Source organism: Cotesia glomerata, linkage group LG9 (assembly GCF_020080835.1).
Source record: "Cotesia glomerata isolate CgM1 linkage group LG9, MPM_Cglom_v2.3, whole genome shotgun sequence".
Taxonomy (NCBI): Eukaryota; Metazoa; Arthropoda; class Insecta; order Hymenoptera; family Braconidae; genus Cotesia; species Cotesia glomerata.
In genome coordinates, this window is record NC_058166.1 from 5361287 (window position 1) to 5375431 (window position 14145).

Genomic DNA, 14145 nt, shown 5'->3' on the forward strand with positions numbered 1-14145 from the left:
GAGACGGTTCGTCCACCTACCCTTCTCTACAGCATCCCATTGTAGTTGCCATCGGCCTATGCTCTTCTGCCGTTCTTCAATTCTAAGTTCTTCCGGGCTCAGTGCAGTTGACCTTTTTCGTTGGTAAAGGGCCCGTCTTTCCTCTGCTAGAACTCTAAGAGGTAGGGTTCCAGCAATGACGCACACTGCTTCTTCTGATATAGTGCGGAAGGCACTAGCTACTCGTAGGGCACTCAGTCGGTATATTGGTCCAGCTTTTCTCCATGATTCTTGGGTTTCCAGTGCATCAGCCCAAATGGATATTCCGTAAGTGAGCACTGATGTGACTACTGATGACAATAGTAGCCTCCTGCTCTGCATTGGGCTTCCGATGTTAGGCATCAGCCGTGCGAGACTAGCCCTCACTACTGACGCTTTGGCACTGACATGTTCCACCTGCTGTTTGAAGTTGAGTCGTGCATCCAGCATCACTCCCAGATAACGGATAAATGGTTGTGATGTGATTTCTTGTTCTCCGACTCTCAACTTGATGGTTTCTACCGTTTTTCTACTAGTGATGAGCACTGCCTCGATTTTATGCTTGGCTAGTTGCAAGTTCATCATGTTCATCCACAAATTGACTCGTCTGAATGTAATATCAAATGCCATTTCTATCTCTTCGAGGTGCTTTGCGACAATCACGACAGCTACGTCATCCGCATATGCTACAAGTTTGACTCCCGTAGGCAATGCTATTCTCAGGAGGCCATCATACATGATGTTCCATAGCAGAGGACCTAAGACTGATCCCTGTGGCACTCCTCCGGAGATTTCGTACACTTCCATACCATTCGTCGTGTCATATTTCAGGAGCCTGTTCGTGAAATAGCTCGCTACTATTCTGCGAAGGTATCCTGGTATATTTTTTTCTTCTAGAGCCCGCATAACGCAGTCCCAGTTAGCGGAGTTGAAGGCATTCTTGATGTCCAAAGCAGCCACCAAGCAGTATTTCTTCTTTCCACCTTTCCATCTCGTTCCGGCGATTGCATCCTTGGCTATATCAACAACCAATTTGATAGCATCCAGAGTTGACCGTCCTTTTCGGAAACCAAACTGGTTCTCTGCTAGGAGTGGATCGACTAAAGCCTCTATTCTCTGATGAATTATGCGCTCGAATATCTTGCCGGCCGTGTCTAACATGCAGAGTGGTCGGTAGGATGACGGTTCTTCCGGCGGCTTTTTCCCCTTCGGAAGTAACACTAGCCGTTGCTGTTTCCACTTCTGGGGAAAAGTCCCTTCCTTCAGGCATGTATCGTAAACGTCCAGGAATAATGTTGGTGCTGCCCTAAGGATTGATTTCAGAGCAATATTAGGAATTCCGTCCAATCCCGGCGCCTTATTATTCCCTACTCGATTTCCTGCCTCTATCAACTCGTCCAACGTGATAGTTGGGATGTCTTCAGAATTGAGCTGCTCCAACTTGCAGGTGAATACCAGCTGTTGGGGAAACAACGTAGTAACAATCTTCTCTAGGAGTTGTGGACACGTAGGTGATGGCATTGGTTGGCATTTCAAGTGGGTCATAACCACCTTATACGGTCTGCCCCATGGATCTTTCTCAACTTCTGCGACCAGTTCCTTCCAGCAACGTCTTTTGCTTTCTTTGATGGCTCTGTTCAGTTCTCGACGGGCCTTTTTATACTCTGCCAACAGCTCTGCGGAGTTAGATCGTCTGTAGCCACGCTGAGACTTTCTTCTTTTTTTAAGACACTTTGAGCGTAGAATTCTAATGTGATCGTTCCACCAGTGCATTGAAGGTCTTGAATTTATGCGACGTTTCCGAGACATACTAGCGTCGCAAGCCTGGGTGACTCTTCTCATTAGGTCCTTGGTCTTCTCTTCAGCAGTTTCTACGATGATCGGATTGCAGTCTAAGGCTACTACTAAAGCAGTGGGGTCGAGAGACTTAACTTTCCACCCAACCGCGCTAGTGCTCCTGTTGTCTCTTGTTAGTTTCTGGCCAGTTGATATTTCCCATAGTATCGCACTATGGTCGCTGGCTGTATAGATGTTCAATACTTTCCAAGAAAAACCTCTTCGAGCTAAGCAACTGCTGACAAATGTAAGGTCGACAGTTGAGTTTGCCTCTCCTTTAGTATACGTTGGCGTATCACCGGTATTAAGAAGGATCACGTCCAGAGTGGCCATTGCCTCGAGAAGTGCTTTTCCACGTGTATTAGTGAACTTGCTCCCCCAGTCTGTTGCCCAGGAATTGAAGTCACCAGCTATTGCCACGGGAAAGTGTTTTCTTGCGTCCTCAGTTAGCCGATCAAGGAAGTCTTCAAAATGGTCATTAGAGAGACTAGGTGGTGCATAGCAACTGTAGAAGCGGATGCCATCTACCCATGCTGCTACAAAGCCAGCTTCTTTATTGTTGACTGTTCTCTGAAAAGGACATTTACCGCAGGACCAGATGACGGCTTTGTTAGTGCTGTCAGATTCCCAGGGTTGGTTACTCAGATGTCTATAAGGCTCACTTATAAGTGCTACATCTGCCTCTAATTCGCGCACAGTTTGCATGATCAGGTCATGCGCAGCCTCACAATGATTGAGGTTGAGCTGCACTATCTTCATGTTCTTGGCTTCGTTATCTTCTGGAGCGCTTCTTGGAAGATGGGGCATCTGTTCGTGCCTGCATGGTGAGCCGCCTTTTCTACGCCGTGCCGTTCAAAGCACAGTGCACATTTAGCTGGATTTTTACAATCAGCAATTTTGTGTCCTTCTTTTCCGCACCTTATGCAGAGTTTAGACGGGTCGACTTCGCTTTTGCACTGCGATCCGAAGTGCCCAAAGTGCCAGCATTTGAAGCATTGTATGGGTCTCTTCGTTGCTCTCATTCGGCAATTAGACCAGCCTATCCTTATTTTGCAGTTTCCCTCCAGTAACTTTTGTGCTGCAGCTGCTGGTAGTGACACTGTGGCTGTCTGTGTACCCCTAAAGGCTTTACGGATCTTGATTGCCTCTAGTGGGATTTCACAACTTTCTCCAGCTTCCCTCTTTAGAGCGGTCTGAATATGCTCTTTCGTCGTGTCGTCATCGACATCTCGGATCTCGATGGTCTCCTGTGGCCCTTTGCAAATCACTTTGGCCTCCTCCTTAAGGATGTCCGCGATCGTCTTTTGCAGACCTTGGCCTTTGTCAGTGCTCTTCCTCGAAATCGTGATCAACAAGTCCCCACTTCTGGTCTTGTTGATCTTATCCACAGTTAAACGAACCTGCTCATCTGGGACGTCCTGCTTTATACGACGCAGAATCTCGGCATACTTTGTTTTCTCGGCCGGGCGGATGATCAGTGCGTCGGGTCTGATCCATTTGCGTGGTTTTTTCTGCTTAGGCTCTGGCCTGGGCTCCTTCGGCGGCTGTTTTGAGAGTTGCTCTCTAGCTAGCCTTCTCTTCTCCTTCTTAGACTGTACTTTTTCCCAGTCAGTCGTCTTCTTGGGTTCGTCGCCTTGCCCTGCCAGTCGTTGGAGAGGGCTTTTTTTCAAGTCCTTCTTCTTTGTGACTTTGTCGGTTGACTCTGGCGAATCTCGGTCCTTTCTCTTTCCAGACCTTGTGTCAGTTTCACCCTTGTCCTCAGCAGCAGATTCACCGTCACCGTCGGCTCCAGTGTCCATTGCTTCTTCCGTCTCAGTTTCAGTTTCAATGCGGCGTCGTGATGACTGCCATTCCTCGTCCAGTTTCTTGAATCTTCCAAGAGCATTGACCACACCGGTTGTCTTGGTCTTTATCTCCTTGTGGATATTGACCTTAGTTTGGACAAACTCTTGCAGCTCAATGGTTAGCTTCTCAAGGCGCTCCAACGCTTGCGTTCTCTTCATGTCAGCGCTTGCTTCAATCGCTGCTTGTTGAGCATGAAGCCCGTTTCTATTCATGTTTGTTTCCTGTAACTTACTCATTCTTTTTTGATTTACCAGCGCATCGTACGGAGTGGAGCGGGTTGCCATAACTAGGAACGGGTGTACCCTCGGAGATAGTACTCCTACCCCAGTTCCCTGAGGCCTAGCCGACACTTAGCCAGTCCCGGAATACACGGACGGACTAGACTCGCTCGGAGCGGTGAAGATTCCGATCTCTAACACTCACTGCGTACTTCCTGATCAAGGCCCGAAGTGGCTGGCTCCTGATCCACTGCTGCAACTTACACCTCGGTAGAGCAAGCTCACATCAGCCGTGGCCTGCATCGTCGGAAACTACGATACAGGTTCCGGTCACTCCCAGTGGGTCACAGCAGAGAACGATCGTCTTGTTAGGTCAGTTAGTGCGACCAACCCATTAAAGGGGAGTTTTGTCCACGGGAGCGTATTTTGTTTGGTTATTTTGCTTGGCTCCTACCCGCTGTACCTTATCAACTAAGAGATTAAGTGTCATCCAAGGACAGCGAGCGTTCTCCCATCCGCTCCGGGAGACGCGCCCGGTAGCAGTATCTCTTCTGCCCCGAGTGTGTGTGTGTGTGTGTGTGTGTGTGTGTGTGTGTGTGTGTGTGTGTGTGTGTGTGTGTGTGTGTGTGTGTGAAAGTATGTAAACCGCTTATAACTTTTGAACGGCTTGACCGATTTCATCGCGGTTGGTGCCATTCGAAAGGACTTGACCAAACTTAGATTTTGAAAACTATTTAGACCGATTCAGATCAATAGATTTTGAGAAATCTTAAAAAAACTGAAAAAAAAATTTTTTTCAAATGTGGTTTTTTTGGAATAACTTTTAAACGGCTTAAAGGTTCAATTCCAAAAACTAATCAGCTCTTAAACTCAAAAAACCACGTCGATCGCCACCAGTCCGGTCAAAATCGGTTGATTCGTTCGAGAGATATCGTGAACGAAAGAAAACCGAAAAAAGTGTTTTTTCGGAATAACTCCAAAATTTCTAGCGCGATCAATTCAAAATTTAAGATTCTTTGTGAGGCTTGAAAAACTGCGTCAAACGCTTCTAACCGCGTAAAAATCGGTTTATTCATTCAAAAGTTATTGCGGTTTAAAAATTCAAAAAATAGTGTCTTATCAAATCTCTATCAGACTTTTGAACTCGAAGAGCTTTAAAGCATAAGAAAGCAATCTCTTTGAGCTCGGAGAGCTCAAAATAACCCATAAATTGTATTTTTGAGCTCGAAGAGCTCAAAAACGTCATTGGTGCAATTTTAAGCGCCTAAGTATGGAATTAGCGGGAAGTTGCAGGGATGGCCTTCAGGGTCAACCGTTTTCCTAATTTTTTTTTAATTTGTCACAGTGACTATCCCCCTTAATAAGCATTTTATAATTTGCAGATATCGGCTGAAAAATGCAGTGGACGATAAATATGTATGGAACAAACAAAGAAAAATAATTCAGGATAACAAAGCGCATCAATCAATGATCAGCTGTATTAAAGATCATAACAGCATATTAGAGTTGGTGGCTGTAATGGATTAATTGGTTAGTTAATCCTCACTTTAATTTAACTAAACTTAATTTATCTGTTTAAGGTATTGCCAAATTCTTAAATCTAGCTACAATAGTTGCTTATTCGCTATAGTAGTTATAAATATGTTGGCTTTAACTATTACAGGATTCCAAGTACGTCGATATTATTTGTAAGTGTTATAATTGTGATCGTTAAAAATTATAATTTTTATTCTAGACTGTAATAAAAATGGATGAAATCAGTGAGATGATAAGGTTCGGTACATTTTCCATCGGCCAAGTTGTTCATCTTTTCTTCCTCAGTTGGCCAGCCCAAAAGTTATTGGATCATAGTCTTTCTATTCATCAATTAGTGTAATTACTTGAGCTCGTTATTGAAATAGTATACTGTCCAACTAATGTGCAAGTTTTGATTGCTTCACTTCGATCATGTGCTCAACTTCGCTTTCAGTTAGGCAATCGACAACACCGCACGAGTTACAGATACTATTTTTCATTACAAATGCGGCGATAAATTCCGTCAGAAACAATTAGAAGAAAAAAATTTTGTAAACAAATTTTTCTTAAAGAAAAAAATTTTTTTTTTTTTTATTATCTTCACTACTCGTCAATTTGAAAGCAAGAAAACAAAAAAGAGAAAAATTGTTTATCTATTTTTGAAAACATGTTTGCTTTAAAATTTATTTTAGTTTCTGGAACTGTCCACAAATTGCCTTTATAACCATTAATTGCTGATATCCTTAGTCAAATTAGATACACATGGTATTTTAGCTGCAAAAATTTTTCTTAGTCTCTGATGGACCCAAAAAAACATCGATAAAAATTTTAAAAAAAATTTTTTTTTCGATATTTCTTCGTATCGCATTACAAGCATTGCTCTTAAAAAATTTTGGCTGAAAAATCTGAAAACTAGAATCTTCAAATTTAAAAATTTTTTTCGATCTCCTCTACGACCATTTTTTACTAAAATGCTGCCCATCAAAAATCACCATAAAATTTAGAAATTTCTTTATTCTCTTAATTTTTAAAGAAGTGTATGTTGAAAGATTATAATAAATTATTAAATTAGTATTTCTTTAAATCTTTCACTAGAATTAATTTTAGGAGCTTTAATCGTCATTTGTGTGTGTCAAGTACAATTTGTGCACAATAAGTAAGCTTATTGCACCCAAATAGCTATTTGATTCACGTTGTAATTATAAAATGAGTAAAAAGCTACTTACCTCGTTACAAGCGCTGATAGGATTTATCCTGCATATGTAATAAAAAAAATAATTTTAATACTGAAATATTCTCATATATTTTTCATTTGAAGGTACTTAGGAGAGTGGTATAATATTTCTACAAGAACAAAAAAACTGAGCATTTTTATTATGATGCGCAGCCGAAAACCATGCATCCTCTCCGCTGGAAAAATGTATACTATGTCATGCGAGAGTTTTAGTAGGGTAAAAACAATTTTTATTGATTTGAATAAGAAATGTTTTTTTTTTTAATGTATTTCTACATTTCAGGTGATTAAAACATCAATGTCATACTTTACACTTTTGACGTCTCTCAGATAATTTTTGGGCATAAAATAATAATAAAAAAATTGATATCAATCAATATGGAATAAATATTCAGTTCTTTTATTAATTTGCTGATTTAACGTTTATTTTTTTTTCTAATTTAATAAATTTTGGAAAATTCTAAATAATTACAGTTACCTGAAAGCTGTAGTTTGGTAATATATATGAAAGGATTAATGCTAATATCAATTGTACAACAATTGCCAATGACTAATGCGCATATGTTTACTATGGAATATTTTTAAATTTAATATGTACAATTGATAAAAATTTTTATCAGTCTTGTTATCGTCCAGGAATGTAACGCACCATAGTAAAATTTAATATAAATATGGATGTAATTAATAACTGAAAGATATTTTATTAATTAAAAATCCAAAGAACGACAATCACACATCTACTGCAACTCTTAAAACAGACATGTAAGATACTGATAGTTTTATAATATCCATAAAAGTTCCTAAAGTCATACAAAAGAATTTTCCAGCTGTAACATAAATTAATTTTTCTGCACGAAGAATTATGAATTGAATGTCTTTAATTTTTTTTGTAGAACTTTTGTGCCATGGGCTTTCATATACTGCAAAAGCTATATCTTCACATTGAGATGTTAAATAGTCTCCTCCATAACTATATAAAAATAACTGAGACATTAATGATGACAATACTACAAGAGCTTTAATTTCAGCAAATAAGTTTTTCGTTTTCAGAGCTATAATAACTTGTAAACCTGAAAAAAAAATTAAATAAAACACGTTAATTGATTTCAAATCATCGAAATTTATCAGATTTTAAACTAATAAGAAAACTATTTTGTTCCAAGCAAAATATTAATGAAACTTATTTTAAAGACAACCAATTATCGCGCTTTAAAAATTTCTTGCGTTGAATCTCGTAATTTTGGCTTGAAAGACCAATATTTTCCACTAATAACTATTGTCACTTGAATATAAATAGAGTATGATATAATAAGAGTATATTATCTTTGATTGATACAATTAAATTCTTCATCCAAGAAAAATTCTCTCCAACTATCAATAATTTCATTTTCTTCTAAGAACTTTATAAATTTTTATAAAAAAAACTAGTTTATTCATTTAATTTAGAGACGAAATCTTATAAGAAAGCTGAATTTTTACTTCAACAAATTCTAAATCATAGGGTAAAGACTCCAAATATTGACCGGTTTAGATAAAATGAACATGAATACATTATTTATAAATTTATTGGACGAGTTTAGGAACTGAAACGAGTATTATGCTAATTTTATAGTTTTAACTAACAAACTGTAATACTTTGATTTACAAAATACACTACTCACAAAAATTAAGGGAATAAAAAAAAATGCAAATTTTTTTTAGATTTTCGACAGGCTGTATTTCAGCAGAAAATGATCGTATCGCAAAAATAAAAAATGCATTTTGAAGCTCTGAGACTCTAGTTTTCAGATCTTGAGGTCAAAATTTTTTAGGAAGTACGGTTTCAACATGATCCGAAGAAAAAGAGCGAAAAAAAAATTTTCAAAATTTTTGATTTTTTTTTTCGCTCTACGGGCTCGGAAAAATTTTTTCAGATAAAGCGACCTTATGGAACAGATAGCCTGTTTATTCAGCTTCAATTTTATTTTTTATTTAGCTCGATACGACCATTTGTTGCGGAAATATCCGAGATTAGACAAAAAAGGACGTTTTATGTCTTCAACCATCAATATCTCTGCAACCAATAATCGCACAGCAAAAAAAAGGACAGTTTTGGGAACTGGAAGAAATTCCTAATAAAATCCTATGAAAAAATTCCAGAAAAAAAAATCTTATTGATGTACAATACCGCGTTAAGTAAAGTTGAAAAAAGCGACTTTTTCCCTTATTTCGGTTAATCGACTGTATTTTAACAAATATCGACGGGGAAGCTATAGACATTGCAGAAATTTTTACACCTCAATGTACCCCTGAAAACCCTGTAAATTTTCAAATCGATCCATTGAGTAGTTTTTCCGCCCCGATAATTCAAAATTGTGAAAAAATTAAAGGAATTAGATTTTATACATTATCGTGCTGCAATATTCAGAAAAATGAAAAATTGATTTTTTTTTCGTTTTGCTCTCAATTTGCCTCAGCTCGTCAGTAAATTTGAATAAAAAAAAAGACAAACAAAAAAATTAAAAAAAAAAAAATTTTTTTTTTGTAAAAATTTTTTTTTTTGTAAAAAATTTTTTTTTCAAATTTTTGAATTTTTTTGTTCGTCCTTTTTTTTAGACTCATGTCTCAATTTTTAAGCCCTAGGAATGCCTCACTTCGCACATATGTATCGAAAATATCTATTCTTGAATCAAAAATAATTTTTTTTTTTAGTGTAAAGAAAATAGTAATTTATGTCATATGGCCGCAAAGTGGCGATTTTCTGACAACGACGATGTTGCGATATGAGTTTAAAGTTTGTGGCGGGAATGTACGAAAACAGGCGTAATTTTAACGCTTGTTTTCATACATTCGCGTCACAAACTTTAGAGCGAATATCGTAAAATCGTCGTCAAAATCACCACTTAATGGTCAACTGACATACAATATTTTTTGTTATTATCGCTCTATAAGTTTAACTTTTTAGAGATAGGAAGCAAATAATGACATATTTAAATTTTATGAACTTTCACAAGAGTTAAAAAACTTAATTTTATATTAATTATCTTTTTTATTAATATTTATTTATGGCGTGGTTGTTATTTTATTAACATTAGGTCCGCTTCGTAATAAACTGCCAGCAAAGATATAATTAACGCCACTCAATAGTAACTAAGTTTAAATGTACTCAAAATCATCGGTCGGTACACTAGAATTTGATTTATTTCGTTCTGAATTTCATCCGATTGCACAAGGACAGTACGGAAAAAAAGGGGGAAGTAAACTTTGCGGCCTACACGGAAAAAAATAAACTGTTGCTGCAACAGGTGGCAGTCATGTTGGGGCAACAGGAAAAAATCCTGTTGCAGCAACATGATTTTCCGGCAGCTGCAACAGGAGGCAGCCATGTTGCAGCAACAGGATAAAGTCATAACAACAGTAGTAATCCTGTTGCTGCAACAGGACTTTATCCTGTTGCTGCAACATGGCTGTCTCCTGTTGCAGTAACAGTTTATTTTTTTCCGGTATGGTAGAGTCTCTAGAAATGACTATCTTTTCGGACGCCACCCAGCGCTTAAAAGTTGAACTTTTGGAGCAAGTATAACAAAAATGATCTACTGTGTCACTCACCCATAATGCAGATCAAGATACCACTCATAATAAGTTGAGCTAGAATAACCAAGTTAAATGAATTTTCTAATTTATAAATTAAGTTCATAAGATGAGAATGTCTTTGAACCAAATTTTGAAATATTTTTCGATCTTCTCTTTTATTATTCGTCGTTTTCAATTGGCGGAATTCATTTTTAAGTATCTCTAATTGTCCACAAACGTGCATTCCTAGTCCGAAAAAGAACACATCATTTCCACAATTCCCCAAGCACGTCGTGATCAATTGGTAGATTTGAACAACAAAAACAATATGGTAAAATCCTGTTAACGTTATAGACTGAAAAGTACATGCTGTTTGTAAAGGGTAATTTCTGAAAACATCAGTGTAATTTTCAGGAATAAACATCGGAAGTGGCAATGCAAATATTATCCATGAAAGTGTGCCGCCAGATGCAGGAGCCATCAAAGAAATACATACTATTCGACCAATGCGTGCATGCTTCATCATAATCTTACGATTTTCTAGGTTATTGTTCAATGGCAATGCGAACCAGTCTTCAATAGCTGATGATACATTGCAGTACATCTTTTCTTGATGAAAACGTACGATTAATCCTTTTATACAAGCTAGAAGAGAGAAAACACTAAGAACAAAAATGTCCAAAATGTCTTCAAGATCTTGACAATTCAACCAAATTTCTATATGAAGACAAATACATGTTGAAGCCTATGCAAAAATTTTAAAAAAGCATTTCCAAGGTATTTTATGCATAAAATATTTAAACTTACTTGTGTTGTCGCTGCTAAAAAAAGACGAATTTCGGAAAAGACACTACCCCGATTTAATGGCCAAAGACCTAAAGGCCACATAATTAATTTGTATATCATCAGTCCATAACTTGTTCCTGAGTTCCAGGTATCTCGAGACATATTGTGCTTTTTAATGTAATTTTATTCGATTTACGAATGAGAACATTTATGCTCTCCGATAAGATATTGTTTTATTTTTATGATAGGAAATATATTATATATTATCAACGCATTCGAGAATATAACGTAAAGTATACTATTTGCAAAATTAGATGTTTAGTTGGGAGGACTATAATTTATTCTTTTAAAAAATATTCATATCTTATATACATTTGTGCAATGAAATTATACGTAATTATACGTTCGGCTCGATCGGTCAATATTTGGATACTCGGAAATCTATATGGATAGCAATAGCATACAGAAATAGAATCTCCCATTGTATGACAAGCATTATATTACAATACATTACAATCATTGTATTACATTTATACATATATCGATGGACTAGAAATTATAGAAGATTAAATCGAGAATGAATAAAGTGATAACCAACCTCAAAATTATTTACATAAAACATTTTGTCGTCAATTTGAGTATTCTATCGAATTGTTTCATTTTTCCGCTAAGAAAATTGAACTTTTTGTTCAAATCATTTAAAATCGTCGAAAATCATTCTGAATGTGGTTGCTTGTCTGATTGCGTGTATATGTGTGTTTGAAAATAAAACTTCGTCATATCCTATTTGAAATTAAGTACGGAAAGGTTCATTAAAAAATCTAGTTAAGTTTTAAAATTAATAGGTTTAGTGAATATCATACATAATAAAAATAAAACTCCCGTTTTCTCTACAATATTAAGATTTTCATTCTGATCGATTTTATCAAGATAAGTGTTTCAAAATAACTTTCGAATTTCTAGTCGAATCAATTTTTTGTACAGAAAATTTTTTTGTGCTTGAGAAACTACTTCGAGTGCCGAAAACCGCATTGAAATCAGCTGATTTATTCAACCGATATCGTTGCCGAAAAATTTCAAAAAAAGTCTTTTTTTCACAAAACGTAATTTCTTGTCGGAACCAAGAAAATAATTGAGAAAAGTTTTATTGACTTGGATCAAAACAAAAAATTTTCGAATTAAATAAAATTTACTTAAATCAAGAAAAATTTTTTAATCCACAAATTTTTCTACTCAAATCAAAAAGATAAAAGTTTTTCAAAATTATTTATTAAATTCAAATAATTATTTTTTATGTGTTAGTTTTCGAGTTAAAAAATAAAGTAAGTTGTATTTTTAAACTCGAAGAGCTTAAAATTTTGAATTAAGAAATTTTTTGAGCGTTTTAAGCTTGTAAATAACAGAAAGTTACAGGGATAGCTTGCAGCATCAACTATCTTTCAGATTTATTTTTCAATGTTACCTACGTAAGAACAGTTTTCAACGTTAAGGATTTTATAAAAAACATTAATTTTCAGCATTTTTCCAAAGTGCACAAGACGAAACTTGTAACTTACAAAATTAAATAAAGAATAAAATAAAAAATTGCTGAGTATTGCGTGAATGTTGTTCCATAATTACTAAATTGATACTTGTCTCACTGGGAATAGGTAAGTTTTCAATTAGCCAGACTTGATTAGACAAGACTAAGCAGCCCAATATTATGTTAAGACTATTTTCGTTGTCAGATATTTTTTGTCATGTTAGAGCAGGGTCATCCGTCTTCCTTATTTTTAACGTTCTGCTAAGAAAATCGAAGATTTTCAAAGTTCGAGAAGTTATTGGTTTCACCCCGTTTTGCGAAAATTGAGTTTTCAGCAGATCTCGACGTTTTAAGGTCACAGGAAGCTTCCCTGAGTATTCCCGCGATGGTGTCCGTGCGGGTGTATGTGTATATATATATATATGTGTGTGTGTGTGTGTGTGTGTGTGTGTGTGTGTGTGTGTGTGTGTGTGTGTGTGTGTGTGTGTGTGTGTGTGTGTGTGTATATGTGTCTGTGTATGTGTGTGTGTCTGTGTATGTGTGTGTGTCTGTGTGTATGTGTGTGTGGATCGAAATAGATGGCGATCCAAAGAGTATCATTGCCATTAAATTTCGTGAGGAATTTGAATCGATTCGGTTCGCTAGATTTTGAAAAATCTCAAAAATAAAATTTTCGAAAAATCTTTTCTTTTGGAATAACTTCTAAACGGCTCTACCGATCGATCCCAAAAATGAATCCGTTCGTAAGTTTGAAAAACCACGTCGATTGCCACCAGTCCCGTCAAAATCGGTTCATTTGTTCGAGAGTTATCGAAAACGAAAAATTTCGAAAAAAGCGATTTTTTCACATAACTTCGACATTTCTTTGTGTATCGTTTTTGATGAAAGAAAATAATTATTAGAGCCTAAAAAACCACGTCGATCGCAGCCAAGAACGTGAAAATCGGTTAATTGGTTCGTGAGTTATCGTTGTCGAAAAAAGTGAATTTTTAAAATTTCTCTAAGATTTTCGGTTCGATTAGTTTGTGTTTGAAAATATATTATAGAATCAAAAAAACTTTGTGGAATACTGCCAACCGCGTGAAAATCAGTTCATTCATTCAGAAATTATTGCAGTTTGAAAATTCAAAAAATACTGTTTTATTAAACTCTTATCAGACTTTTGAGCTCGAAGAGCTCAAAAGCTTAGAACAGCTAACTCAATGAGTTTAGAGAGCTCAAAATAACATACAAATTATATTTTTGAGCTCGAAGAGCTCAAAAACGTCATAAGTGCAATTTTAAGCGCTTAGATATGGAATTAGCGGGAAGTTGCAGGGACGGCCTTTAGGGTCAACCGTTTTCCAGATTTTTTTTTTTTTTTTTTTTTTTTTATAGAGGAGATCAAATACATTTACGTATACCAGGACGAGATGTTTGTCTTGGTTATGTCGGACTCGGAAGTCAATATTATTGACAACAATACCGACTAAACATCCTCCTCTCTCTTTCCCCATAGATGTTACGGGGAAGACTGGATCGGAACCGCGTTAGCATTACTTCAATCCAGTCCGTGTTGCGTCTCACGACGGTTACTCCTACACGGAAAAAACGAGATTTAACTGGTTTCCATGTTGGAA

The 14145-nt window shown here is 36.4% G+C and overlaps 2 protein-coding genes across 2 annotated transcripts in view; one reads left to right on the forward strand and one right to left on the reverse strand.

Annotated features, from left to right (window-relative positions):
- Window positions 1–7073, forward strand: part of LOC123271510 (odorant receptor 49b-like) — a 34287-nt gene extending 27214 nt beyond the window's left edge. The window contains exons 5-9 of the mRNA XM_044737857.1: window positions 5300–5422; window positions 5498–5588; window positions 5653–5789; window positions 6751–6883; window positions 6950–7073. Of these exons, the coding sequence (XP_044593792.1) occupies window positions 5300–5422; window positions 5498–5588; window positions 5653–5789; window positions 6751–6883; window positions 6950–7000 (535 nt within the window). The 3' untranslated portion in view covers window positions 7001–7073. The remainder of the gene's footprint in view (window positions 1–5299; window positions 5423–5497; window positions 5589–5652; window positions 5790–6750; window positions 6884–6949) is intronic.
- Window positions 7074–7347: 274 nt separating this feature from the next.
- On the reverse strand, window positions 7348–11279 carry LOC123271509 (odorant receptor 22c-like). The gene is made up of 3 exons (XM_044737856.1): window positions 11026–11279; window positions 10255–10963; window positions 7348–7736 (listed from the first exon to the last, which is right to left on the reverse strand). The coding sequence occupies exons 1-3, from the start codon at window positions 11164–11166 to the stop codon at window positions 7396–7398; spliced, it is 1191 nt and encodes a 396-aa protein (XP_044593791.1). The 5' UTR covers window positions 11167–11279; the 3' UTR covers window positions 7348–7395.
- Between the last annotated feature and the right edge of the window lie 2866 nt (window positions 11280–14145).